Source organism: Camellia sinensis, chromosome 1 (assembly GCF_055761805.1).
Source record: "Camellia sinensis isolate YWXY chromosome 1, ASM5576180v1, whole genome shotgun sequence".
Classification (NCBI taxonomy): Eukaryota; Viridiplantae; Streptophyta; class Magnoliopsida; order Ericales; family Theaceae; genus Camellia; species Camellia sinensis.
The window spans coordinates 173,994,612-174,019,193 of record NC_138961.1 but is presented as its reverse complement, the minus strand read 5'-3'; the positions used below and the strand labels follow the sequence as shown (position 1 = coordinate 174,019,193).

Below are 24,582 nucleotides of genomic sequence, written 5' to 3'. Positions count from 1 at the left end.
TTATAGAGTCAATGAATGCTGTGTTTTTTGAACATGTTTTTCCTTACAAGAAAGAATATGAATTAAGTTCACATAAAAGAACTTACGATTGTACACAAAGTTAAGAGACTAATGACAATCAAACACAAGAGACTAGTAATGGTTTCGACCAACAGGATTTAACTGATGATGAACCAAGACGAAGTAAGAGAGCAAGAACATGAAAATCCTTTGGTCTAGATTTTCTAACATACTTATTAGAAAATGAACCTCAAAACTTTAAGAAAGTAATGACAGGTCCTGAAGCACCTTTGTGGAAAGAGACAGTTAATAATGAAATTGAATCCATTATGCAAAATCATACTTAGAAATTGGTGGATCTTCCACCCGGTTCTAAACCTCTTAAATATAAACGGATATTCAAGAGAAAAATGAAAGCAGATGGTTCAATAGACAAGTATAAAGCAAGACTTGTGGTAAAAGGTTACAAAAAAAAGGAAGGTTTAGATTATTTTGACACATATTCCCTTATGACAAGAATAACATCCATCCTCATGCTTATTGCTATAGCAGCATTGTATAATCCAGAGATACATCAAATGGATGTCAAGACAGCTTTTTTAAATGGTGATCTAAATAAAGAGATCTATATGGAGCAACTCGAAGGGGTTGTAGTGCAAGGGCAAGAAAAGAAAGCATATCGGCTTGTAAAATCTCTTTATAGATTAAAACAAGCACCTAAGTAATGGCATGAAAAATTTGACCATACTATGCTTACTAATGGGTTTAAGATAAACAAATGGGACAAGTGCGTCTATGTTAAAAATACTGACAAAGGTTATGTCATCGTTTGTCTTTATGTGAATGACATGCTTATCATTGGAAGCAGTCAAAACATGATCAAATCAACCAAGCAGATGCTAAATAAAAGATTTGATATGAAAGATATGGGGGTCGCAGATATAATATTAGGAATAAAAATTACTAAAATATCTCATGGATATGTATTATCTCAATCTCATTATATTGAGAAAATTCTTGGTAAATATATCAAGGATGATATGAATGTAGCAAGAACACCTATAGACATCAGTCTTTATTTATCAAAAGATAAAGGTGATGCGGTGTCTCAGCTAAAATACTCCCAAATCATTGGAAGTCTAATGTACTTAATGAATTGCATTCGTCCTGATGTAGCTTATGCAGTCAGTAAATTGAGTAGGTACACTAGTAACCCTGGAGAAGACCATTAGAAAGTAATCATTCGAGTTCTTAGATATCTAAGATTTACTCGTGATCATAGTTTGAACTTTACTCGATATCCTACAATACTGGAAGGCAATTGTGATGCAAATTGGATATCGGATACTAAAGATTCAAAATCCATTAGTGGATATGTCTTTACTCTAAGAGGTGTTGCTATTTTTTGAAAATTCACAAAACAAACATGCATCGCACGATCCACAATGGAATCTAAGTTCATTACTTTAGACAAAGTAGGAGAAGAAGCAAAATGGTTTCGCCACTTCTTAGAAGACATTCTAATGTGGCCAAAACCTGTGCCAGCTATTTGCATTCATTGTGATAGTCAATTTGCAATAGGCAGGACACAGAGTCATATGTATAATGGTAAGTCACGACACATTCATCATCAACATAATACCATAAGGCAATTGCTCTCAAATGAAATAATCTCAATAGATTATATAAAATCTAAAGAGAATATTCGGATCTGTTAACAAAAAGTTTGGCTAAAGAGCAAGTGTATAGTTCATCGAAGGGAGTAAAATTAAAGCCTATTACATAAGAGTCATCATAATGGCAACCCTACTTAGATGACTAGAGATCCCAAGAACTAAGTTCAAAGGGGCAACTAAGTTATGTGTGGCTCGCCAGAAATCACCAAGGGATTAAAATTCTCTACCCATTTCTATGGTGAGAGTGATATCTGCAACATGTGTTGTATACGAGGGTTTAAGGATAAGTTTCGCTTTTAATGATTACTTATATCTTGATTCAAGCATAAAAATTAAGACGAATGTAAGAGATACTCACAGTAAGAATCACCTATATGAGTGTCGAACTGGGGCTGGTTCTATGAGAATAAAGAGGCTAAATTTTCTAGAAGTACTCATGAATAACCAGGAGCGTTCAAGGCCAAAATGAACACAATCGTGAAAACCGCGATATGTTAGAAGATATTTTGTGTGAAATCTATTGTCATGGCTTACACAAACGGCTAAAATATTCAAGGCATTACGTCCATCGATTAGCTAGTAAGTCCGATAGGTTATCGATAGAGAAGGCTCAAGGCCGAAAGCTACCTATCCTGATGCAAGATATTTTCGATTTATACTCTTCGACAAATTCTGCATATTGTTGCATTTATGTTGTCATCAAATTCTATTCATGTAGGGGATTGTTAGAAATGGTTTTGAAAAAATCAGATTTTTTCTCAACTTTGGTCTAACTTTTTAGGTGGGACCCATGAGCCAAAGTTGGAAGTCTAAGTGGTAACGCGTTCTATGTCGCATTGTGATTCACATAGTATATTCAGTTGCTCAAAACCATTATCGGGTGAATGGGAAATTGAAGCCAAAGTGAGTTCTATAGAAATGGAGTTTTTTTGTGGAAATTCCTTAAAGGTTCGAATTAAAGACTTGTCCCGCATTGGTTTGGTGAGCAAACTTTGAGTGGGTTTATAAGGCTTTGGTTTGGAACTTGGGGTAAACCTCAAGAGGTATTCAAGTTTTGTAGAAGGGGAGGTTATGGGCAAAGTAGGCTAAACCCATTGGATCCAAAACAAACACGCGCATGCGTGCCGCCGCCATCCAGTCGGTCGGGCGAGTTAGGGCTAGGCGAGGGCTTGGGCGCGGGTGCGTAGTGTGAGGTTGGGTTGGGCTTATCTAGCCCAATACTAATTCTTTTTGGGAAAAAAACATTTGAATTTATTTTTAAATTTTGAAAAAATAAATTCTGACCATTTGAATTCAAATTTCGGTTGAAAAATTCAATTTTGGCTTGCACCTTTCTATACAAATTTTATATCTATCCGAACAAATTTAGTTGAAAACCCCTACCTAAATTTGTATTTTTTTAATTCAAACCAAACAGGTATTATACCTGTTGAATTCAAATCTAAAAGGCACCATTGCACCTATACATAGACAAGTCCTTCATTTGGATTTTCAATTCAGAAAATTCGTTCTTGCATTTGCTATCACTCTCTGCATTTTGCTGCATTAATTTTTCCTGTGTGAAAATATATAAACACAAAGTGTGTTTGTAGTGCAAACAGTTTGTAGTGCTACTACTGTTTGTTGAAGATCATTTCATCTTGGGAGATAAATGTCCAAATTCTGTGAGCGCTCTAAAGAGGACGAATCTGTCTTAAGGACATAATGTTAAACACTAGACTTGATCAAAGAAATTTGTTCGAGAAATTAATTAGGTAAGTAATTAATTCACTTGTTTTATTTTTTTATTTTTATTGGTTTGATTTTTATAATCAAACAGTCTCTCTCATTTTCTTTATTTCTTCTGTGTTATGTTTGTTGTTAAGTACAGAAACAAAATTTATTTTTAAATACAGTGAAGATTGTACAATATTTTTTCACAATAATACATGAAAAATATATAAAATAAATTAAATAGAAATGACAATAATTTTTTTATTAAAGGATGAAATAGAGAATAAACGACACAACTAAAAATATAGAAATGAATTAGATTATATTACTAATAGAACAAATTAGTAAAAGATTAGAACTCATCAAATTTAAGAACAAATGATAAAAAAAGAAGCAAACCGAAACTTGTACTAGACAGTTTCCTTAAAACAGATTCACTGCCTCCCGATAGATGCTGGAGGTATGCCGACATCTGTCTCCCAAGATACAATGGTCGAAACCAGCTGATACAGAAACACCTTCTGAATAGCTTCGGTGAACTTGACAATGGATGCACTCTCTCTAACAAGATCCAAAGAATGGACTAGCAAAAGAAGATAGAAACTTTTTTCTTTGGTGTAAAAAATTACGTGTAAAAAATTTCCTCCAACTTTTTATCTCAAAACACCATCTCATTTTCCATCACAAAACCTCTCTAGAAACAACTTACTAAGTTGGAGAAGAAAGACCTTTATTTATACTAGTAAGAGAGAGCGTTAAACATGAAGGCTAACATCAATGGAGTCATCAAATGTCATCAACTCTAGCCATTAGGGCTAGAGTTATAAAAGTTCAAAACTCCAAAACCATTATATAAATCATAATATGTATATAATGCATAAGTTCTGAGAATTAAACTAGATGGGTTGCAAAATGGATGCGGGTGTTGGATCACAATCCGATCCAAGCCCAATCTGAAATACATACACAAGCTAAGCTCAACACATCATGGCCTAGCCCAAGCTCCAGATTAAATCCAAGTCAAAGACCAAGACCAAACCCAGCACAAGCACAAGCCTAGGCCCAGTCCAAATCTAAGCCCAACTTTATTGATACCTATTTTATGAGATAATTCTTATTCACAACTCAATGGTTTCACTCATTTTTTTTTTTTTTTGGTATTACAATCTTCTCACTTAAGAGAATACAAAACCACTCAGACCCACTTCAACCAGCAATTGGGTCTCACTTTAATTTCGAATTAAAGTTGCAAAAAAATCATTATTTTTCAACAATCCCCCACATGAATAAAATTGGTCGAATAAAGAAAATCGAACAACGCTTAACAACAAAGACTCGTAGAGAGAGCACAGAGAATAACCCTGCATTAGAAAAGGTAGCTGTTGGCCTTGAACCTTTCATAGTGAAAGCCTATTGAATATATTAGCTGACCAATGAACGTGATGTCTTGAACTGTTATACCGTTTGTGTAAATCGAGACAATAGACCTCACACAAGAGTTACTCCAACCATTGTTCGTGTTCTCACTGGTATGTCCGGTTTGGCCCTAGAACACTAGCCTGGTTAAGAAAATGTTTTTAAAGAATTCGACCTTGTCAATTCTTAAAGAAGCGGCCCCACTTCACATTCACATATGTGACCTACATAAGGTATCTTGCTATATTACAATTGACTATTCACAGCACTTAGGTCATTAAAAGCATCAGCTTAACCTTCCACCCCACATGGTATTTCTTTATAAATGAATGGGTAGGAGGATTTACCTCCACAGTGACTCACCCATTACACGCATTAGGTTGTCCCTTTGAACCTAGATCTTGGGATCTCCAGTGAACTAAGTTGGATTTTCCGTTCTGGTAACATTCGCTAAAGGCCTAACCCTCATTCCTTTTGACGACTTTCTTATTAACTCTCGATTTAACCCTTTGGTTAACGGATCCATAATATCGTTCTTAGATTGTATATAGTCTATAGTGACAACACACAAGAGTAGTTGTCGTATGGAACTATGTCTTCAACGAAAATGTCTAGACCTTCCATCTGTGCCCTACTAATACTTGATTGGTTGTCACAAAGTATACAAAATTGCTAGCACAAGTTTTGATCAACATGGAATATCCTCAAACAAACAGAAAAGCCATTCAGTTACTTTAGTATCTTTATCTAAAGCACTAAATTTCGATTCCATCATTGATCTCGTGATACACATTTGCTTGGAAGATCCTCAAGAGACAGTTGTAGCTCCAATTTAGAGAAACCATATCCACTAATGGATTTGTAGTCTTTGTATCAGATATCTAGTAGGCGCCTTTGTACCCTTCGGGTATGTTTGATTGGAAGGATTAAAGTATGAGATTGGGATTATTAATCCGTGGGCCCAATCATCCTATATTTGTTTTGACATTTTGGTTTAGGATTATTAATCCAATGCATAGTTAATCCAACAAATTTGTAGGATTATTAGTAATGGGGTAGGGTGGGATAGTTAATACCACACTAATTTGATAGGATTATTAATACCTCACTATTAGTGTTGTGAATCAAACATGGCCTTCTAGTACAACTAAATACCAAGTGTTATGCAACCTATAATCTCGGATGTAGTATAAATAATCCAACACCTGCATAATACTCTTCCAACGAGTAGCATTAGGAGTGTATCTACTAAGCCTGCTACCTGAGTAGGCTATACCTGGCCTTGTACAACTCATCAAATACTTTAAACTTCCAATGACCCAAGAATATACTAGTTGAAATACACTTTCACTATTATTCTCGGCCAAATGTAGACATAAGTCTACCAGTATCCTCGACACATTTGTATCTGATTTACTTAATTTCTCAAGTATTTTATCAACATAATGAAACTGAAAAAGTACAACTCTACCAGATGTTCTGGTAATCACATCTATAAGGCCCATATTGTTTATGTCAACCTTAGAATTTAACAATTTCTTGGTAATTCTGAATATCTTCTCATAATTACCAATCGTACAGACACAAATTGACATATTTATTTGTCAGTGTCTATGACATACACATATTTGTCAATCCCTGATTATTTAAAACCCTCTTGACAACATTGTGGTGTCAAATTTTTCATGCCATTATTTCGGTGTTTATTTCAAATTATAAAATGATTCTCAAGATTACAGACTTTTCTCATCCTCAAAATAAAAAACCCTTTAGGTTGTTCCATTATCTAAATCTTCATTTAGAAAAGCTGTCTTTAACACCCATTTGATGTACCTCCAGATTTCGCACAACTGCGATTACACTTACCATAACTGATAATCACGTACCAAAATAATCCAAGCCTCATTTGATAACAAGATTATCTTATCGCCTTTGATTCACTTGCATCCCAACGCTTACTACCTTAACAAGACCAAGTTTATTTAATAACTTCTCACTACAACAAAATTGAATTTTTACGGCTCTTTCATGACATGCACACAAATGCCGTTATATAGCATATCGTGAAAAGGTAATTGTCATTTACAACATACATGAAAAGGTGTAAAAAAAAACATTTATGGCATACTTTGTATACCGTATATAATCTTTTACGATATTTTTTAACATGTCATAAATCATCATACTTTTCACAACATAATTTTGCATGCCATAAAATATTATTTTTAATATATTTATGGCATATTTTGTATGCTATATATAATCTTTTACGATATTTTTTTGTATGTCATAAATCATTATAGTTTTCACGACATAATTTTACATGTCGTAAAAAGTTGTTTATAATATATTTATTACATACTTTGTATGTCGTATACAATCTTTTACGATATTTTTTTACTTACCATAAATCACTACACTTTTCATGGCATAATTTTGTATGCCGTAGAAGGTTATTCTTAATATATATATATATATATATATAAATTAATTATCTTGTTTCTATATCTCCTAGTATATTTTACATGTTCTATTCAATTCCTTACATCATTATAAAATCGTTTCTTACTCTATACAACATTAAACAATATTACAAAACTATATATATATATATATATATTAATTCAACCAAATCACATCAAAATTCCAAATTTACATAAACGTCAACCAAATTCATATTCACTACTAATGTAAAACAAATAAATAAACTCACACTAGCATCATTTTAACATTCAAATACAAAAAACTTAACAAAAATGTATAAACCACACCAACAACTTCTAAAAATCAAAGAAGACTGCTGAGATGGAGATCAAGAAAAAAAAAATAGATTCACAAAATTGTCAGCCAAAAAAAAAAAAAAAAAAAAAAAAGGAAAAGCTTCCAAGCACAATGATTTTAAGATGGGAGTCAAATCTTCCTTTAGTGTCACCATAGTATGGCCCAATCATGATCTCAAATCTGTAACTTTCATCTGGGGAATCATTTATAGTGACCATGGAAAGGTTTGGAAACTCGCTGTCCAAGTGATTATTACTCTGGCTGGAGTTCAAATTAATCACTAGCAACAACAACAAACACTAGCATTTTCATCTTGTTAAGAGAAACATCAATTAACACATACACTAGCAACAACAACAAACAAAAACATTTTCATCTTATTAAGAGACAAACATCAATCAGCACATACACTAGCATTTTTTTTTTTTTTTTCTTTTTCTCTCTTTGAATTTAATATTTGACAATACTTACTTCCTAGAAATATTTTCTTTCTGGCCTTCATGATGAAAGTGATCTGTACAGCAACTCAAAAAGCAATAAAACTTGTAAAAGACTTCTCATAGCCACATACCAATTGTAGGAACAGTTGACAGCAGTTCTCCAATGTGCAATTTATACAGAATGGTTGTTTTACCAGCAGCATCCAGGCCACGCATCACAACCTACAACAACTAATTATGAATCACAATCATACAAACCAATGCACATATCAATAAATAGCATGAAAACCATCACACCAATCTCAAATCAAAATTTGAACGGTTTAACATTTTGGAGGAAAAGCCAAAAAGTCATTTGCCTACTAAATGTTAGACATATGCACTAAATGAAAAGCTACAGTTCCACAACATAGAAGAAGAATGCAAATATATTTTCCCTAAATACATATAAACATCTCAAAAGGAAACACTGAACAAAATTCTAGAAGTGATAAGACACAAGTCACATGAGAAAAAACAAAGATATGGCAAACAAGGCAAAAAAGAGGGGGAAACAATTCATTTGTGCTGCTTTTTATCCCGCACCTTCTTTATGTATCTAGGTCCTTAGTACCACCACAAACAAGGCAAAAAGAGGGGGAAACAATTCATACTTAATTTGAGGACTAAAATATGCTTTAAGTAACATATAAAAAGAACAACTGAGGATTGTTGTGGGAAGTTTATAGTATTACCACATCCAAGAATGATTAGCATTGCCTTGGTAATAAGCTTGACAACTTCAAACCAAAATTGGTAATTGGGAGGAAATGTGAGATTCTCCTGAGCTGTCAATTAAACATTATAAACTTAAATTTTAAATTTTGTGTTAATTGAGTTCAATTGATAAAACCATTAAGGTATTTGACAGAAAATTATCATTGAGTTTAACTTATTAAGTTGAGTAAGTTTATAATTTTGTCTTAAAGTATGACACAATGTCGCTATAAATTGCGTATTTTTCATAAGAAAATACTAATTGTGGTAATTAATTTGACAAAATTAAAATAAAATCATAAATTCATGATCAAAATTGAACTAATAAGAATTACACGAACTAAAATAATACAAGAACTAAAGTATAAGGACTATTAGTATAATTTGTCGAAATTTTTATATATAAATTTTATTCGTATAATATATCTCACTCAAATTACCAACATGTTTATGAAAACAAAATGTAAGGTCTGACTAATGAGTTGCTTACCTTGACGTTCCATATCTTTTTGTTTTGGTTTATCCTTGCCTCGCCCAATTGAAAAAAGAAAATGGTTGGTATTAGCACTCATAACATGGTGGAAAAAAGAAATTATACAATAATAAAACATTGCAATAGAGAAAATTTTACACCAAATAATACAAAAAACAAATTACAAATTGAAGCATAAATGTGAAATAAAGAGGCGGAAAGAGATGTGAATGTGATCCACACATGGCCTACATGTCATTACAAAAAATTAAAGTATTAGAGACCAAAATTTGGGGACAAAATTATTTTTGTTGCGAAAAGTGTCGTGATTATATTTTTCTATATTTTTAGTAACGAAAATTGGACATTAATGATAAATTATTATCCTTTTAGGGCCAAATTTTTTGTATAAAAAATAAACCATTTTGGACCAAATTATTATCCCTAAAAGTCTATTTATTAGTGGCATTTTCAAAATTTTGTCGTTAAAAGCCTTGTTTTTTGACTTTTCGGAACGACCTTTTAACAACTATCCTCACGACAATATAAATTGATCCCTAAATGTCTTTTACAACAAAATTTTCACATTTAGAGACCAAAAAATTTGGTCTATAAAATTCTTATATATTGTAGTGTGTGTCGACTCCATTTCTATCTCTCTCATCATTGATTGGTTTTGTGAAACTTATCCATACAACAATATTATAATCCCAAATTAAAAATATCAAAAAAAAGTGTCCAAAATGTAATATTAATGGTCTAGATCACTTAAGGTAGGATTCCACAATAGCAGCTTTAAATCTACACCATTGATATAAGGATCTGGTTAATTTTTTGGTATACTTTCTAAGACGCTAGGCTTTTCCTTAGTATTCCTAGCACAACTAAGAAATCACACATACTACTCAAAAGGTACACAGAAGGCATCCCTGAACAGTACAAAGATGTTGATGCAAGTTTGATAGTTCTCCGAAAGCTTGGGTTTCTTTTCCTTTTCCTCTTCCTCTCTCACCTTGTCAAGCTTAAGCTCATCAACAAATGTACCTGTATATAGCAAATATGCCAATGATAGATAAATATGCCTATAACAATTACAATAGCTTTATGCATTAAAAAAATAAAACTATGTATATGGAGATTTGGTATGTGTGAGAGAGAGAGAGAGTACTTACAGTAGTAAATGATTTTGTCGAACCCTGCAAGGCGGCATCCACTTTTGAAGGCGGAGGGCTTGGTGGCCATAACATGGAGTGGAGACAATCCTTTTTTGGTACATAGTTAACAAGGTCTCCATATTGACAAATTATTTGAAATGCCAAATCTATCACAACAACACATCTATCAACAAGAGACAATAATAATATTTCTTATGAACAAAAAAAAAATGTAAGTATATGATAAAAAATAATATACTAATCATTTCACTAATTAAATCAAGGGGGAAGAGCACATCAGTGGATATTTTAAAGAAAAATTTCAAATTAATCATAAACTTTATAGATTTTAATTTTTAATAACATAAACTTTTTCATATGTGTTAGTAATTAACTTTTGAAAATACAAATGATTTGTATTTTTCCCTTAAATCAACAAGCTATATATATAGGTCTCACCAAAGAATTCTCCATTGATAGCAGAATGAAGAACAGTCTCGCCATTGTTACTTCGATAGTAGTGATAGCGGTCGTCCTGGCTACAAAGATCATCAAGACAGAGGAAAGCATGTTTCTTACCATTGAGAGCAGCCAAGAACAAAGGGGTCATTTCCTCATTGTTGCGAACACCGATTAATTTACAATTGACCTTAGCAATGCACTTGGACATTTTGACACTACCCAATGTTGCTGCCAAATGGAGAGGGGTAAATTCTATCACACTTGACAAAATTAGGTGTGATTGAAATATTAATTTGATTTTTTTAATCACACTTTCATTAAAAGTGTCATGTTTTAATTTCCTTAAGTGTGATCTTAAAGTATTTTTGTAGTAGTGACAATTCCTGATGTCGAACATTGCATCAAACCAAGCACAGCACAAAAACAACAAACAAGGAGTTTGAGAATTTATTACACATTATCAATTCACTTTAGTCTATTATACATGCAAGCAAGAGAAATTAACAGAAAAACTGCAATGAAATATGGAATGTAAATGCTGTTTTAAAATTAGATATGTCTAATGCTATTTCCTTTTGGCTGGTGAATATTCGTGAAATTGCAAAAACAGGATGCCAATATAGTAAACAAAGAATCAATGTGAAGGCTCCTAAATTGATCATTCAATTTCAATGTATTAATCAGACACAGTAATATATTAATTACATTATATCATTAAACATTCATTCTCAAAACTTACTTTGATGGAATAGATTGAATCATGAAACAAGGATTGCATCCCCATATGAAAATTTCACACCACTAAACCTAACAGAGGAAGGCATCCAGCAAGGCACCATTTTGATAATCACGTTATCCATTAACTCTGCGATCAAAGTCATATCTTCTTTCGGCAATTCAAGCTGTTCCACCATCTCCCAAGCTATTGAGAGAGTCGTATCACCATCAAGATTAAACACAAACTCAATATTCGTCACCTGATTAGTCGAATAGATATGCGAACATCAAGATTAATCGAATAGATATGTAAACATCGAATTAATCAAATCCGTGGAAGGGGCTTATAATCGAAATTGAACTCCAAGCTCGGAATCAAACTCCAAGCTCGGAGTGGCAGCGGCTGGCGGTGGTCGGTGGTGGTGCTCGTGTGTTTGTGTGAGAAACTGATGGAGAGAGAGAGAGAGAGAGCGAAAGAGAGAGACGTATGAATGCAAAATCTGTGTGACTTCAAACTCAAATGCAAAGAATGTATGAAGATCTATCAGGGGATTTGAACGTCTGGTTCGTTTTCTAGGGTTTTGAAAGAGGTGGATGAGGAGGAGGAGGAGAAGTGAAGAAGAGAGAAGGGTTGGGTCTTATTGGCGAGTCCGTAATCCAATTTGAAAAACGTAACACTAAACCCTCCCAGGGTCTCTCTCTCTTTCTCTCTCTCTCTCTCTCTCTCGCGCTCAAGTAAAGGAGGCGATGACGAAGAATCCCCAATAAGATTCAAGGTGGCCACGACATGAATAGGGATTGCAAAATTTTCGACCCGATACTATTTGATCTAACCTGGTTTTAAAAAAAAAAAAAAAAGTTCACAAGAATTAATATCCCTTTCTATACTCTTTTTTTTTTTTTTTTAGAAAAAATTAATTGAAAAAATAAAATTATTAACTACTCTCATATATAATAATAAAATTACTTGAATTATTATTTGAAATAAATTTTGGATATCATTAAAAACTATTAATTGACTTTATAATTTATTAATAAAATGAATCATTTGTTATAAAATTTTACACTTCAGGGGGTGGGATGTAATTTTCAAAACCTTAAGGACAATTCGTACTTAATTTAATTTTTTGGTCTAAATTTTTGTTAATTTTGTTTGTGTATATCATAGGAAATTGACAAGTATTCCAAAATAATCAATTTTAATCTTGAATTTGGACATAATGACCAAATTGAAACTAAACTCAAATTGTAGGGAGCAAATTGTTCACTTTAAAACTATAGGAATTAAATTAAAATTTAGATCAAATTATAGAGGTGAAAAGTGTAATTAACCCAAATATATATAAATGTGTATAAAAAGTTTCTCTCATGATTTTAAGTGATGCAATTTTTATTCAATTGACGGGTTGGATTACAAATTCAATAATAGAAAATATGATAATTTAAAGATTAATGTTAGAGTTAATCAAATTTTTTTATTTAATATTTAATATTTTACTCCCTACACAATTTTTTTAATTTAATATTTAATGTTTTACGTTGTCCTCAATTAGGAAACTTTAAAGCGAGAAGCTTGGTTGGAAACTGTTAGCCTTTTTTTTTAATTTTTAAAAAAAATATTAGATTGAAATTTTTTTAATAGAAGTTTTCACGACATGTTAATGTATGTCATGTAAAGGTATAATATTTTACAACATAAAATATATGTCGTCTTAAATGGAAAGATTTGTATGCTGTGAAAAAATATATATTTTTACCGCATAGTTTTGTTTGTCATAAAAAAATCAGATTAAAATTTTTTTTAGTAAAAGTTTTCACGGCATGCATTAGCATGCCGTGTAAAGTTAAAATAGTTTACGACATGAAATGTATGTCGTCTTAAGTGCAAATATTTTATGACATATTTTTGTAAACCGTGAAAATATACATTTTTTATGGCATACTTTTACATGCCATAAATATATGAATTAACGACTTACATGGTGTGTATGCTGTCATTGAAAAAGTATTAACGGCTTACAAAAAAAAAAAAATATCGTAGAATGTACTAATTACAACATGCATTCGTAAACATAAAGCTGTAAATAGTTAGTTTTGTTATAGTGTCTTTATAGAGAAATCACAACTTCAAAGAAACTTTTAGCCTCACACTATTAAAAAAAAAGTGTTTTTTGCGATCGCCACAAGCCATCGCAAATAATGAAAATACAGTACCAAAAGAACTTTTGCAACGGTCCATGCGATCACAAATTGGGGACGTTAATGTGGGGGTGGCAAATACTTTTTGCGACCACAAAAATAACAGTCGCAAACTATTTGCGACTGCCTAACCTACTTTTTGCGATAGTTATTTTGTCGTCGCAAAAAAAATCAAAAATAATTTTAGCGACTATTTTTTTACCGTTGCAAATCATTATTTTTGTAATAAAATCATATATATGTTTGCTACAATAAAAAAATCAATTGCAAGCACTTAACAATTTTTTTAATAAAAAATAACAAAAATAACAAATTAATTTAAACTCATAGTAAAAACATGAACCTATTCACATATAAGTGTGCAAACAAAATATAAACTTTCATACATGTAAAACAAATATCCATCAACCATCCTTAAAATATATTGTACTAAAAGATTCAAGTCCTCAAAAAAAAAAAAAAAAGAAGGAAAGAAAAGAAAGAGCAACATAATCTCATTTTGGCTCCCAAACATCACCTGCTCGATTATATCAACTACTCCCTTAACAAAACCTGCAAAAACATATACACATGACTTGAAAATTTAATGCAATTTAACGTGAAATAATAAAAATAAAACTATTTCAAAAGAAATTGTCAAGAGAAAAAAAAAAGAGTTCATTCTCTAAATTCTTTTCCTTTGAGTAAATTACAAAAATATAGATGCCAATTCATAATTTGCACAAATAAATAGACAAGAAAATGGTCACCTAATCCAATCAGATTAATGAATAAACCAAAGAATTTGAAAAATGAACATGATTAACATAATCTTTGTCCTAGCATATAGATAAATACCAAAAGGAAACAAGAAGAAGAAATTTGACTTCACTATTTAGAAGTTCACATCAAGTTACTGACTTTACTATGTAATTCAAGAATTAGCAATGAAGAATTTTGGAAAAATTTTATCAAACCAAGGCCATCTTCAGTGTACAATGGGCAATTATTGAATAGTTGGGGAAGGCTTTGGCACTATTGGTGTATGTTTCTTTTCTTCATCCTTTTATCTTTTCTTTTCCTTAATTCATTTTAGCTCTTGTATATATTAAGTTGTCCCAGACATTATTAGCTATAATGTGAATCACGAAATGCAAACATGTATTAATGTGCTCTTTTGTGTTGAATCAATTAAATTTATAAAGCCAAATGCATATGTATAACCTAACATGTATCATGTTAGATTATGTAAATTTGACAATTTTCTTGTCAGTGTAGATGGATGCATCAATAAACAGCTAATAGCCACTTCTTGGGTTTCAAGATAATAGGTGATAATATGCTCTTTTGTTATTTCACATTGTTTTTTCCTAAGATTCTAACAATACATTGCTTTTGGAATTTTATTTTAATTTGAAACAATTAAAATGGTGATATTATACTGTAACCGGGTAAAATGAGGTAAATTCATATAAAATAAAGTCATGATCATCAACTTGGTGGTGTAACAAATAGATATAAAATTCTAGGGAGTAATCAATTGAGTATTTCTAGTAGTTAACTTTGAGTATTTTAGTCGCAAATATCTAAATGCTTACCTGTATCTGTTCCTTGTTTCCAGCAGTAATGTTTGAGATTGTCCAACAGGCTTCTTTCTTGATACTCCATTTATGATTATGGGTTAACAGATTCAGCAAGCACGGAAGTGCACCATGCTCAATTATAGACTGGAGAAAGGAGGTTTCCATTAATAGATGCAAAATCATGGTACATTGAAAGCAAAGACAAATTCCATATGAAGCACAGGAAAAAGAAATATTAGCATGCTTACAAAATGTTCATAGCAGATGTGAAATGTTATTCTATTTTCTGTAAACCATATTCAAGGTATCACCATAAAATTAAGGTTCGAACACCGGCTTGGTAGCCAATGGAGACCGCTAGCCGGTTTTATTAGGGCTTGGGATGGACATTTGTAACAGGGCACAACTAAATACAATTATTTATTGAGCATGGTGTAGCTCGACTTTTCGTACCCCCTTTTGGAAGACAAATAAGCCCTACAGTATCGGACTCTTGCAGTTCTGAATCTGATCTCACAAGTGCAATGTGAAATAGATAATCACCAAAGAGTCCCAATCTGGCAAATCTTTTGGGAAATCGATTTTGAATCAAATTGCAAAAAATAGACTACTTTGCCAGATACAAAGGTGCCACCCAAATATTTTTAGGAAAACTAGGAAACCCATGACTCGTGCCAAAGGCCACGTGTCCGTCATCACCAAGATTGTCTCGGCTTGAGAACTTAGGTACGAGAGCGGAAGGTCATGAATTGAGCGCCCGATCAAGGATCGACCTCTACTAATCATGATATGAATCTTATCTACATTATATGCTCTTGTTCCGATTTATTGGGCTAGCATTACTATGTGATGTGCACACACACAAGTCTAGACTAATTTGCAAGAATTGGAACATTTGATTCATGTTTGTTTTGAAAATTATTTTGAGTATGTACCACTTGAAAAAGTGATTACATATGAACATTACCCAAATTATTCCAATTCAAGTAATTAACCTTCATTCGCAGGCATTCTAAACAGTTTATCAATTAAGCACATAGTCTCATGGCAAGCATGCTAAACATGGCAACAATCACATTCATGCGATATGCTAAAACGAGTAAAGGCTCACCTAGTACTCTAAGCCAAAAAGATAAAAGAGTTAGAATAATGCATGATCCTAACTGTGCAATATGACTAATGCAACATATGCGATATACAATTACTAGGCTCGGCTGTAAATATGGCATATGAGTAAATTTGATAGCATGCGGTCTAAGCACGTATTCAAATAAACACTAAACTAACAATGCAAGTTAGAATGATGAACTGAGCCTCGGTGCATACAAGACAAGTGGATGCAAACCTGAGAATGCTAAACAAAACATGATGCCCCTAAACTAACCATCATAAGCTAGTAAAATAAAAGGGAGAAAGACGTGAGGTTGGAAGACATACACATTATTACAACATTGGGCCCTTACACAGGAGGGTCTGAATAAACTAACTAGCTAACTAATTAAAGCTAAACTAATTAAGTAATTATTACAAACTCAAATGAATAATTTAGCTAAATTACTTAACTAATTATTACAAACCAAATTAATTAACTATTCTAGCTAATTAATTAAATAATTACAATTACAAATTAAAACGAACTAATGAATGCAACATGAAAGAAGCACTAAGCTAGCTATTCTAATTATTCCGCCTCAGGAAACGAGGAATGCTCATGCATGCACGGTTTCCACCCGAAAAAGCCATTGTTTCTACTGCGGAATGCCTCTGTTGTACAGTAGAACATTTGCACTGATTTCCACCTCCAGATCAACTTTGTTCTGTTTCAAAAGGACACTGCTTGACTTTGCACTGGTGGCCGATAGAAAGCCTGCCATCCACTGAAAGTGGTCTGCCGGCCACTGATGACTAGGCTTCCCTGCTGTAACAGAGAGCAAATAGAGTAGAGATAGTGTATTCTCAAGAGTTTGTTTGCATAATTTACCCCTTCTTATCATTTAAACAGCACAAAAAGAGTGGCAAAATTTGATTCACAAACCATCAACAGATGTAATTTCATTGCATGATGGCTTATGAACCAAAGGGTGTAAGTTCAACGAATGCAACAAAATAAGACTCTCAAAACCACCTCCCTATCATGAAAGATCAAGGAAAGTAGTTGACAATGAATCTTGAACCGTTTTCATCACTAATGAGTATGAAATGACTCAAGACTCAAGGGTTCAATTAACGTCCGATTGAACTTAAAACCAAATTATTATCTTGCACCTTTTTTATTCACCAATTTTATTACTTCATTTTAGATTACCATCCATTCTTTAGTCAATTGAGTCCAAAGGTGAATTTAAGTCCTCTAATGGAAAGAAGGCTCAAACCAAGAGTTACTTTGGACATGAAAGAGACATCAGACTATTGGTAATGAACCCCCAAAGGGATTAAACCATTAAGCATGACATCTCAATCTCATGCTTAAACAAACATGTAGTTTGAAACCACTTTCAAAGCAAAACAAAAGCCAAGAATGGAGGGAGATTGCAGAGACGATTAAAAGTGATCACAAGTATGGAAAGCCATAAATAAACACTATCAACTCAAATAAAACGGTGTCTAAAGCCTAAAACGCCAAACGCATGAGGACAATTACACTATAAGCATGCAAAACAAAAGCTCGAATGCAACAAACACTTAAAAACAGTCATAAAATAGTCTAAAAACAGTTCTAAAACATGCTGAAATTAAGACAAAAATGGCTAGAACAATAAGTTAAAACATGGATCATGCTAGGCTAGTAAGCAAAACACAAGGAGGAGAGGCTAACCCCTCCAATTTTGGACTTCAAAACATGATTTTAGCTAATGAAATAACTCTGAAAATCAGTGTTTAAAAGCTCAAAAAAAAAATAGGGTAAATGTGGAAAACACAAGGGTAAAGGCCTTGAGAGCAAGGTGTAAAGAAGGGTGAGCCACCCCTGAACCTTTATTAGCCTTAAAACCCAAGTTTTAGCCCAAAAATACAGGTTTTAAATAGCTCAAAAATTAATAGAAAAGATGGAAAACAAGTGGTGTAAAGATGGTACAAAGGCAAGATAAGGTATACCTCTTGAAGTTGATTCACAAACAACCAATTTCACACTCCAAGTGCTTCAAGAGTTCAAATTCAAGCTCAAATCATCTCAGCAAGAAGCTCTCTAGGTTTGGTTTAGAGTGTTTGGACAAAGGCCATGCAAGTTGCAATAGAGAGAGAGAATTGTAGAGAGAGAGGATATTTTTGCTCCCAAAATTTTTCTAACCTTAAAACCAAGAGAAAAGGCCCTTTGTATATAGAAATATATGAGCTTTAGTAAAAAAATATCTATATAAGAACAGGTGGAGCAATGTGGAAACAGTTGGCACAAAGATCTACAAAAAATCTGATTTTTGACACTTATGGCTGGCAGGCCAATAATGGTGGATGACAAGACACAAAAAGCGGAAAAATTTTCACTACTGGCTGGCAAGCCACTAAAGTGGCCGGCCACAAAAATATGTTTTTAGGCCCGATTTTAAATGGGCATAACTCCTTCATCCGGACTCCGTTTCAGGTCATTCTTGAGTCTAATTGAAGCCCCAGAAGTCTAGTTTCCAATTGTGGCAGCCTCACATCTAAATTCTAAGTGTACAAAGAGATATGCCTATTTTAGTGAAAGTTGCTCAGTTTTGTCCTAATGGATTGATGCCTAACTCTTCCCCCAACTAGTTTTCTTCCCTCCCCTCTTATTTTCTCCAACTCCAAACCTTTAACTAAGATGTTTTAAATATTTTTTCAAAGAGTTCACCCCCCTTTCATTTATTTCCACCTTGGCCTTATTCGATTTACGAAAAGTGCAATTTTTAACGAAAGCAAGCCTCGGAATATCGTAGAAATTTTTCAAAAATATTTTGAAAGAGAGGATTTTAAGGTCTAAAAAAATTTCAATCCAAAATAGTTTTGGTCCAAAATGGGGTGTAAGGTTGGGATTTAGAAGCTCTTCTTGTTGAAGAAATCATACGTTCGTACAACATAACTTTCATCATCGAATGGTCAATCAGTGGCGCCCAAGTCTTAAGGGCGGTCAGAAATGGAGTGTCTACATATGAGTAACCTGATGGAAAGAGTTTTTTATCGCCAACTGATGGCCTACCCAATCCAGGTGGAGATATGAATTACGCAACCCTGCCAAAGGCTACAACAATAAATACCATACATATCATCACCACTGCGTAAGAAAATATAATTATAGCAAGTCTTCCTTAAAAACCATAGAGCAACTCCCAGTCTCACCCTAGAAGCAATACCATCTATAAGTAACTTTGCACTCCCTTGTTGTCCCCTTACCTCTACCGCTCTTCTTTTGCCTCTGTTAACCTAGCATAACTAGTGTCGACCAAGTAACCATTCAAAATCAATCGTTCATCAGAATTGGTTTGAAGGGTCAATTACGGTCGGTCTAGTGGGTTGGGCATTATATCCATCATGCTTCGAGTTCTCTAATCTCCAGCACTTTCAACATTCAAAAATTAAATACAATCCCTGCTAATGTAATTAAATTTAACCACAAAAAAGGAAAATTAATCAAATCATAGATACATGTTTGGGAGATAATTCATCAAATTCATCAAATCCTTGAGGACATGACGATTCTGCAATCTGTCATAGTTAATTGGTTTCTGTGGTAAGTGTTATTAAGAGGATCGTCAAAGAAGGATAGGGGATGAGGGAGAGTTGGTGAATGATAGAAGAAGTTCGAAGGTCAGGGTTTGGACTTGCAAAACATGTGTCATTTTCTTAGTTAGTTCAGAAGGTGCTGAGGGGTGGCACAAGTGGTTCAAAAGGTGCTGAGGAAGGAGTCCAATGAAAGTTGGTGGGAGTTATTAGTTGCACTCTTAAACAAACATGTTCAACTTTTTCCACAACTTAAGCAAAAGCTACACCAAACAATGTTACAACTTATTCAAAGCTTTTTAAGCCCACTACCTAAAAAGTCAATCTAAAAAGCTAATTCTAAGTGTTGACAAACAAACAAATAAGAAAACAGAGTTTTAAAATAGAACCAGTTACTACAAAAGATAGGTATTCTTAAGACTACACAGGTGATCCTTATAAGAGTACCCACCTGAGATGAAGCAAGAGACATAATATACCAAAAAGAGTACTGCCTTCAACAACTGTCCTCAGCAGTGGCTTTCTCTAAGGCTTGCGATGTGGGACCCTTGCACGTACATATTTCCTCCCACCTGAATGTTTTGTCACATTTTCCACAAATTCGCGCTTACTTTCATCCTATTAGATCAGACATGACAAATTGAAATGAATCAATACCGACAAAAATAAATCAAAGTGATGCATGTTTGAAGTTAAAGAGTCCAGTGAGAGACAAACCAAAACATTAAAATAATAAAGTTCCCCTAGATTCTCACCTCATTTGTATATTCTGAATTAAGAAGATCCTCATTTCGATCTATACATGCTTGATGACCCTCATTTAGTTTTGTTTCACAAACTAAATCGTCCACAAAATTTTCCTACTCAGTGCTTCCCTGAAATTCATACCCTCTTGTCGAACTACTATCTATGCTGTCAGCCTCACAATTTTACAAGTCAATCAATTCTGTTTTGGCAGTTGTCAAATCATCTACATGGGATTGATCATCAAAATCCAAGTTCAATGCCTAATCTCATATAGAGCTGAAGCTGTTCGAGGAGGAGGATACTTCCACATCTTCAAAATTATCAGAAGATCTCCTTCCAGGTCCATTCTGAAAAGTCCTTCCAGTTGAGTTAGATCCATGAGAATCAGTACCCATTAATATATTAAACATGTTGTCTTGTAAGTAAGTGTTCAAAGAGAAAATTTCTATGATGATGTTGATAATAGTTTTAATTAACTGTGAATCTCAACACAGTCAAAGCAGGGCACTATCAGAATTCACATATCAACCAAAAGAAAAACAAAATGCATGCAAATAGCTCTTTCACACAACTTGATGAGTTTTCCCTCTCCCTTTTTATATCTCTCCAACTCATGCAATCTTCTATACCATGTTACATGGACTTCAATTTGATGCGACATGACAAGGGTAATGGAAAACTAGATATGAATCCAAATCTTCTATTTTAAAAGAGATACTACTTCTTAGTTTTTCTTTTTTTATTTTAAATATTAAAAAAAGATGTTTTTAAAATTTTAAAAATTAGTTGCACCCCCAAAAAATAAAAATAAAAAACCATATCAAAGAAAATTCAAACAAATAGTCATACTCACTATCTTTCTCCGCTCTTCTCTCACCAATTTATAGATTTGTCCCAATCCCCCCTGGCTCTTTCTACATTTTGTTAAGGTGCTCTAGGTTAAGTAATAAGTAGGAAACTTTCTAGTTAAAAACTAAACTAACTGATTACTTTCTAGTTAATTCATCGCTAACTCATTGGAGAGCAATTTTAAAAACAAATTATTGCTAACTGACTTCATTAGGATACTAATTTCGCCAACTGGTCAATTTTGCATCAATCAAGTAATAAATTGGAGCATACACAACCATTTCATACATACTTTTTGCTATCATGAAACAAATTCAATTTCATATCGAAAATAGAACAGGTAAGGAAATCAAAATTTATGAGAAGAAGGTTATAAATACATATATATATATATATATATATATATCTTCAAATAAATGAGTACACAATTAGATATCACTTTTTAGGACAACTGTACATTATTAAATATCAACAAACACCACCAATGCAATTCTATTGCAACACAAAACACTTACAAACTAAACATGACAAAAAATAATAATAATAATAATAATTCGAAAACTATAGCATTTTTGTAGTGAAGATCATGGTGTTAAAAACAAAACTATAGCATTTTTTTTTTCTTTTGGAAGAAGTCATGGGGTTGTATTCCTTCTGAGGCTCCAGCATCTACCAATGGTAAGAAGTGCTTAAGCTCAATAAAAATGTCCGCCAATAAGATGAAATATAATGGCTCTGTTCCTCCTTTGTTCTTTGGATGACTTGTCACCTTTAAATAAATAATTCAATGATTATAAATTCTTTGCTGTCAGGTGCACTATAATTATTTGAAGAGCTTTGTAGTGTTGATATCTAAATAAGAACCCATGGTTTAATATGCATAATTTATTATCTATAAAAATCACTGCTTATAGTTGTTAGATCAATAATGTTAACAGATGAACAATACATTTAAATATGTATAGTTTACCATCGTTGATATTTGACCATTCTCAGACCTGAATTACAGATGCTGCTACAGATATGGAGTCTGATTCTGGAAATAAGCTCCCTGTGCTACAAACTGCTGCAGCGCTTGCAATTTCCTCTTCTATCTGCAAAATTGACTCTTGGCTCACCAAATTATCTAGAATTAAAGGAGGTGAAATCAAGCAAGTATGTGAGAGCAATGCTATATATATAGAGAGAGAAAGAGAGATGTGAGAATTAGCTCACCAAATTATCTGGAATTAAGAATTGAATAGTTCAACTTGTACCTGTAGTAGATGAGAAAGGATTGATTCAAACCAAAGCTTGTTTCCAGAATCAGACTGGCTGGTGGAAAAATAAATAGATTGATGAAAAAGTGATCGAATTACAGTGAGTTCAGATGATAAGAAACAAGTGATTGAAGTAGAGAGATGAAAAGGTTGAAATACGAATGAATGATTCGAAGAGACTCACTGAGACAAGAGAGAGAGAGAGAGAGATCATACCGTTGGAGATCTCTTCTTCAGACGACCATGGTGATTTATAGAGTGAAATCGAGAGAGGGAGATCAGATTCTCTTACTCAGATACGATCGAGTGAAATCGGATTTGGAGAATATGAGAGGCTAGGGCAAGTTTTACACAATCAGATTTGGGGGAAATAAGAGTTTAAGAAAAAAAGGAAAATATAAATAAAAGGAAATGGGAAAAATGAATTGGGCAGTAATTTTTGCTTCAGTTGATTTGCCATTGCAAATAATTTTTTTTTGCGACGGTCAAATAATCAGTCGCAAAAAAATAGACGCAAAAAGTTATTTTTCTAGTAGTGTCACTAGCCACCATATAGGTTTAAAAAGATTTAGATATAAGAACTATAGCGATCCCGGTTTTCCCTTCATTATTTAATTGTATTCCGGGCTTGGTTCCGTGGATGTGTTGTTGTCTTATTCCTATTTCCATCCTTTACTCTTTGTATATGAGTCTTGGGTCGTGTTGGGCAGGTTTGAAACATGTTGGTTGTGTTTGGAAACCAAGGATTGATGTCCAGATTTTGGGCTTCACGCTCAAGTGAGGCTTTTGACGCTCGAGCGGACCTGTTTGTATATCAGTCCAAAAAACAGCTTTTGGATCACTTTTTCGGGCCAATCTCTCTCTCTAACTTTTCAAAGCTTATGCATGATTATACTAGATTCATCTCATTAAGTAAGATACATATACATCAATTAGAAGGTGACTAATTATTGATGAATGCATCTATATATACAATGTATAGAAGACTAATGCTAATACATTGAATGTGATGGATTCATTATGAATGAATTTTAGAGATGCATTATGTATCTATTATGAATATGTAAGATATATTAATCTATCTAATGAATTCATTAATATAGAAGATGCATTATGTATCATGAATGTATGAGATACATTAATCTATTTAATGAAATTCATTGAATGAATAACTTGAGAGCTTCTCACTCTAGACTACAACTTCTCTATAAAATCCATCTAGCTCTAGTGTGTTTCTAGCCTAGTTCCTTTGTAAGAAAGGTGGAGTTTGCGTGGCCTTCGTTTTGATCCGAGAAAGGTTGGGTTTGGAGCACTTTCGAGTTTCTCTCTTCTTTTCCTTGGGTTCTCTATTTGAGGTAGGGATTTCCTTGCTCTTTTTCAATGCCTCGTTTATAGATAGACATGTGGTAGTTTTGTATTGCATGAAAATCATATCCATGTTGGATTTGTTTGAAAATCATGAAGGGGAAACCTAGGGTTGGTTGTTTGAGAATGAATTTGTTATCATTGATTGTTATTTGGGCTATTTGGGAGGTAATCTAGCATGATATTGTTGAAAGAAGAGAAAGCCCTAAATTATTTTTTCATTTGGTAAATTAAAGAGGGAGGATGATTGAACAATATTTGTAAATTACTATTATTAATATGAGTTGTGTAAAAGTATTGATGACTAAGGGATTAACTATGGCATCGGGGTTATTTT

The 24,582-nt window shown here is 33.1% G+C and overlaps 1 protein-coding gene and 1 long non-coding RNA gene across 20 annotated transcripts; both read right to left on the bottom strand.

Annotated features, from left to right (window-relative positions):
* Window positions 1-7,456: 7,456 nt before the first annotated feature.
* LOC114289383 (uncharacterized) lies at window positions 7,457-12,423 on the bottom strand. Of its 12 annotated transcripts, none has more exons than XR_014341300.1 (7): window positions 11,610-12,423; window positions 10,868-11,098; window positions 10,427-10,575; window positions 9,273-10,298; window positions 8,761-8,853; window positions 8,158-8,257; window positions 7,457-7,866 (listed from the first exon to the last, which is right to left on the bottom strand). XR_014341300.1 is itself a non-coding variant. In XM_028233103.2 (7 exons), the coding sequence occupies exons 3-7, from the start codon at window positions 10,494-10,496 to the stop codon at window positions 8,217-8,219; spliced, it is 378 nt and encodes a 125-aa protein (XP_028088904.1). In that variant the 5' UTR covers window positions 10,497-10,575; window positions 10,868-11,098; window positions 11,610-12,423; the 3' UTR covers window positions 7,946-8,216. The 12 variants fall into 12 exon arrangements, 4 of the variants coding, with proteins under 4 accessions (XP_028088904.1, XP_028088906.1, XP_028088905.1 ...); XR_014341299.1 differs by having other exon boundaries at window positions 8,158-8,248; XR_003638591.2 differs by having other exon boundaries at window positions 9,273-9,311; window positions 10,164-10,298; window positions 10,427-11,098; window positions 11,610-12,353.
* A 3,075-nt stretch (window positions 12,424-15,498) lies between these two features.
* Window positions 15,499-23,255, bottom strand: LOC114289385 (uncharacterized). Of its 8 annotated transcripts, none has more exons than XR_003638595.2 (6): window positions 23,097-23,255; window positions 22,878-22,935; window positions 22,620-22,747; window positions 20,781-21,119; window positions 20,477-20,643; window positions 15,499-17,266 (listed from the first exon to the last, which is right to left on the bottom strand). It is a non-coding gene; the product is annotated as an uncharacterized LOC114289385 (long non-coding RNA). The 8 variants fall into 8 exon arrangements; XR_003638596.2 differs by having other exon boundaries at window positions 22,592-22,729; XR_003638593.2 differs by having other exon boundaries at window positions 22,592-22,747; window positions 23,097-23,254.
* Between the last annotated feature and the right edge of the window lie 1,327 nt (window positions 23,256-24,582).

Bases quoted from the DNA above. Each gene is read 5' to 3' on its own strand.
- LOC114289383 (XM_028233103.2), bottom strand. From the start codon at position 10,496: ATGGCCACCAAGCCCTCCGCCTTCAAAAGTGGATGCCGCCTTGCAGGG. The intron at 9,312-10,163 runs TTGAGTAGTATG...CAATTGGGCGAG, and splicing joins GGATGCCTTCTGTGTACCTT to GCAAGGATAAACCAAAACAA. The intron at 8,854-9,272 runs GTAAGCAACTCA...TTTAATTGACAG, and splicing joins AAAAGATATGGAACGTCAAG to CTCAGGAGAATCTCACATTT.